The sequence below is a fragment of the Haliotis rufescens genome, unplaced genomic scaffold (genome assembly GCF_023055435.1).
Source record: "Haliotis rufescens isolate VD_foot unplaced genomic scaffold, xgHalRufe1.0.p SCAF_1, whole genome shotgun sequence".
NCBI classification, from domain to species: domain Eukaryota; kingdom Metazoa; phylum Mollusca; class Gastropoda; order Lepetellida; family Haliotidae; genus Haliotis; species Haliotis rufescens.
In genome coordinates this window covers 51319076-51323919 of record NW_025963779.1, presented here as the reverse complement: position 1 = coordinate 51323919, position 4844 = coordinate 51319076, and the positions used below count along the sequence as shown (strand labels likewise).

Here is a 4844-nt window from a genome sequence, read left to right as displayed (position 1 = left end):
CTTCAGCAGTACCACAACAGTGATCAGTAGATTCACTTCAGCAGTACCACAACCTGATCAGTAGATTCACTTCAGCAGTACCACAACATGATCCGTAGACACACTTCAGCAGTACCACTACATGATCAGTAGACTGACTACAGCAGTACCACTACATGATCAGTAGACTCACTTCAGCACTACCACTACATATTCAGTAGACTCGCTTCAGCAGTACCACAACATGATCAGTAGATTCACTTCAGTAAGTACCCCATGCTGATTCGGTCCGCCATTGACAAATAACATAATACGACGTGGAACATTTTAAGGACAGTTGTGACATCAACAAAAAACAATTGTTGAAACAGTAAGAAATTTTAATCATTGTCAGACTAAATTCTCTATTTACAAATTAATTGAAAATTTACATATATGTGCCGTTCTTATCTCGCAAAGGAAACTGGTGCTGCACAGTTGTTCTTACAAACAAGTTATGACCATCAATTAAAAGCGAAAATATTTACAAATTTATACATGTAAGTAGTACACACATAACATTGTCAACATATCTCAGTGAATCTGGCGAACTCTTCTTGAGTATCTAAGTGTCTGTTTAGGTACATGTTGACCTCTCTTAGTGTCCTTCGGTGTTAGTTCTGTGCCAGGAGTGACCTTGACCTTGCTGTCAGCTATGGTCTTCATCGTGCTGTCCCCACAAGCAGAGGGTGTGTTCTGCGCAGGTTGGATCTTGCATGGAACTTTTCGATTGGTCTTTCCAGTGTACGGCCTTTGTGCCTTCTTTGGGTGGGCTGGGGGAGCTATGACCGGGAGACTGGCCTGTGTCTTGCCTGGACTATGGAAGGTCAGAGGTAAAGCCTGGCGCTGGAGGGTTGCAAACTGATGGATGGATTTCAGCTGCTCGAGCTCTTCCTCCAGCTTCTTCCTCTGCTCCACCTCCGCCTGTTTCTCCATCTCCCGGCTGCTGGCGAGCTCCTCCAGCGTCTGTTTCAGTTCCTGGAGTTCGGCATGCTCCATTGTTAAACTGAGCTTGTAATTCAGATATTCTACTCTAAACTCGGCCCTGTCCTTTTCTGCCTTCAGTCTCAGTTCATATTCTTGTCGGAGCTCGCGGCTCTGTCGCTCATTGACCTGGCGCAGTTTCTGGTTTTCCTTGAGAAGATGGTCAAGAAGACTGAAGAAGAGAAATATATTGTATCAAAATATAAAGATTATAAAGAGTATATATTAACAACTTTTCTTTCCAAAATGACTGTCAAATGAATGAAAAATGTAGGTTTATACTTCTGCGGAAAATTTACTATATTTGATCCGAGACCACCTGGTGTACCACAAGTATATTTCTGTCTTTCTTGCCACTGGAAAATATAGAGATGTCTACTCATGGCTTCTGCTTACCTCTCCTCCATATCTCCAACTTGCGATTTCAAGTCCATATATTGAGCTGAAAACAAAATGCGAATCGTGTTTAACATCGGAACAAGTTCCACATTAGCACGTGGGCAAAGTTGACTGTACGCAACACCAATTCTCTTCAGATGTTTAGCATGGTGATAAGGACTCTACATCCACTTACCCACAAGAGTTATCAAATTGATGGGTGACTCTTATGCAACACATTCTAAGCTTTCCTTCTGTGTGTTTTTTTTCTGATATCACTCCGTACAAATCCAAAATACTTGAAACCCAACAGAATGATGACCTACCCAGTAAATTATTGTGTTGTTCCATGGCTCTTGGACTAGACAATTTAGACGCCTCGTCTTCCGCCTCGAGAATGGGAGAGAGAAGTTTTCGTTCTTTCAAACGCCCTTGTGTGCACAAAGCCATCTGTTGATAGATAAACATATACATTTTCTTTTTGAATTTCGGAATATGAAGAATTACCGTATACATTGTTAATCGATATGGGCACTTTTCATATGCAATTCCGATTTTTCCAATTTCAGAAAGAATCTGAAGCTAGTGTAGCCGAGGAACGAGATCAAGATGTATTAAACGACAAGCTTTTATTACGGAAATACATGATTAAAACACCTATATTAATTCCAACAGATTTGCTTACCTCATCAGCAGTAGATGATGGTCACGGGTATCAAATAATCGGCGATCCTGAACAGTAACACTCTGATCTTTATGACACGCAGCAAGTGTACGTGTGAACACAAAGACAATGTGCTTAGAACTGGGGGATTGGACTAGGAACGTCGTCATGGAACTGTTCTATGACGTCATTGCTATTGTGCCGCCCGTGACGTCACAACACTGGCTTGACCATGTGGTGGTGCTGAGTTACACTATTTGTTGAACAAATTCAATAAATAACATGCTACACATTTCCATCTTTTAGGGACTCTTGCTGGACGTTTTTGTATACGTGTGGCTACGGCCAATTTAAGCATCCTCACATTGAGCGAGTGAGTTTGGTTAAACGCCGCGTGTCAGCACCATACCCGTGCTCGTGGGTTTCACTGAAGTGGTAAACGTCTGAGACCTGCATCACTTCGGGCTTTCCTCCCACATTAAGTTGGCACGCCGTGATATAACCTAGGAACATAATCGGGGCGAACCGGGATTCGAACCCACAATCATAGGTTTCTGGCGTACCCAAGGGACGCAACTCTGCATAGCGAATCGCGGCGCCTTAGGCCACCCGTGCCCCCTCCTCACATTCAGATTAATGAAGACACTGTTTCAAAGAGAGACGTAATGTATTAATTAATCGGCGTAATATTCATAAACGATATATTTATATTATATCTAAATCAACTGTAAAAAAATAATTTTTTAAACATATTTATATTATGGAGAACGTCGTGTTTGTTTTCCCTGAATGTTCGAAACGGAAAACAGTGAAAAGTAAACCTAGACCATTCAGCGTATGGGCTTCACTTCAATGAACATGTTTCCTTTATATACGATGTACTTTGACATAAAAAAAAAAAGTATTATGGAAGATAGTGTAAAGTGTAGTCTTTCTAAACACATTATATGGTACATCCGTCGAACATATAGTTAATTTTGAGTCAGGTGAAATGGGGTATAACGTCTCGTTTAAGATTATTGTACTTATATGGTGTCCTGCATGCACGTGTGTGTGTGTGTGGCTACATATGTACTGGTCCGAACTGATGCCGATTTTATAGTGCTAGCACACTGAGATACCATGTCGCAGTTTAACATGAATACCCCACTCAGACACAGTATACTTATTCCGAGTCGACCAGTCCTTGTTTTAGCCCCTTAATGCCGAGCACCAGACAGGGTAACAACAAGACCATCTTTTAACGTCTTTTTGTATCGAAACCCCCGACCTTTCCCTCTCCAATAGACCACGGAGTCGATCAGTTAATTTTGATGTTGAGTGAAGAGAAAAATACGCGTCTTCACTTCGTAAGTATTTTATATAATGTTTTGCAATATTATAGTGTGACATACATATAGTTTCATACAACCAGTTTGTGCAGAAACAAGATGTTTTCATCAGGGTGAATTGTGCATGTTAAGTGAGATTGAATACGTCTCACTGCACTATAACTGGTGAAAGAAAAGGCCCCTTGGCCTCTCGAAATCCTGATTTTCTTATCAGTTCCCTTGTTGCACAGTTTTGGAGAGTGGTTGATAATTAATTATGTGTATATATTAATCATGTGGGTGTGATCGTCGATAATTGAGTAATTTGTCATTATGACAACCTTGAACTGTCTCGGGCCTGTTTCAGACACTCGGCCTTTAAGTAACCGAATCTGGTCCAGACAAACCAGTCACTGATATAATTAGCAACGCCACACCCACTCGGGGTGCGATATTACAGGCAATAAACCAAGTCACCAAGTCTGAGCACTCGATCCATATTGTCGCCTCTATGACTAACATAGATTGCCTGGGACCTTTCCTAACCCTGTGTCCCCACAAGGGTCCGACTGATAGGCAATCCCATAATACGTACCTCAAAGGTAAGAAACCTAACTAAATTTTGATGACTTTATAATTATCATCATTATTTTGTTTTATTTATTTTTGTTGGGGGGCGGAGTGCTATGTTTTTATGAAGAAGTTTGTTTGCATGCCGATCTATATCTAAAACTAAGAGACCATTCCCTGCCTACTGTCTCTGCAAAGTAATCTGTCTATTTCAAGGGTTAGTACGTCGACCGTTCTCATAAAACAGGGGGCGGTCGGGTAGCCTAATGGTTAAAGAGTTCGAAGACCCGGGTTCGATTCCCAACATGTGTACAATGTGTGAAGCCATTTCTGGTGTCCCCCGCTGGAATATTGCTAAAAGAGTCGTAAAACCATACTCACTAATAAAACAGGCACACCCATATCCAACTCATGAGCGTCTGAGCGGTTTAGATTTTAAATCTATGGTGCCAGATAAACGCGTCTTACCAAACAATCATGACAGAAAAGGAAATTCCTTTATCAGTAGAGGTGGGGTATCCTAGTGGTTAAAGCGCCCGCTCTTCACGCCGAAGGCCCATGTTCGATTCCCCACATGAATACAATGCGTGAAGCCCATTTCTGGTGTCCCCCGACGTGATATTGCGAGAATATTGCGGCGTAAAATCATACTCACTCACTCCTTTATGAGGAAAATAAGGATTTCCTTGTCATAAGTTTGAACGAAAAGCCACGATAATTTCCAAACCAAAAGCACAATGAAAATATTAGGCATGTCTTATAATTATATTTCGTCTTGAGGTAGTTTCGACTGCAGTGGTAGAATCGAGTAGGAGTAGTATTTGGATTTGGGCCGAACTTGCACCAGGAAGAGATGCCCCTGTTATGAATGCATTTAACTGGGAGAGTTGTTTCCCTTTTAACGGAAGTGTTGTAATCCT

The 4844-nt window shown here is 41.5% G+C and overlaps 1 protein-coding gene across 1 annotated transcript; it reads right to left on the bottom strand.

Moving 5' to 3' along the window:
• Window positions 1–398: 398 nt before the first annotated feature.
• Window positions 399–2486, bottom strand: LOC124131443. The gene is made up of 4 exons (XM_046494727.2): window positions 2066–2486; window positions 1707–1830; window positions 1399–1444; window positions 399–1174 (listed from the first exon to the last, which is right to left on the bottom strand). Exons 2-4 carry the CDS (start codon window positions 1828–1830, stop codon window positions 553–555), a joined length of 792 nt encoding a protein of 263 aa, XP_046350683.2. The 5' UTR covers window positions 2066–2486; the 3' UTR covers window positions 399–552.
• Window positions 2487–4844: the final 2358 nt, after the last annotated feature.

Excerpts from the sequence above, each read along its gene's own strand:
- LOC124131443 (XM_046494727.2), bottom strand. The coding sequence starts at position 1,830 with ATGGCTTTGTGCACACAAGGGCGTTTGAAAGAACGAAAACTTCTCTCT. Across the intron at positions 1,445-1,706 it reads ACAACACAATAATTTACTGG|CTCAATATATGGACTTGAAA; the intron begins GTAGGTCATCAT and ends TTTTGTTTTCAG. Across the intron at positions 1,175-1,398 it reads GTTGGAGATATGGAGGAGAG|TCTTCTTGACCATCTTCTCA; the intron begins GTAAGCAGAAGC and ends TCTCTTCTTCAG.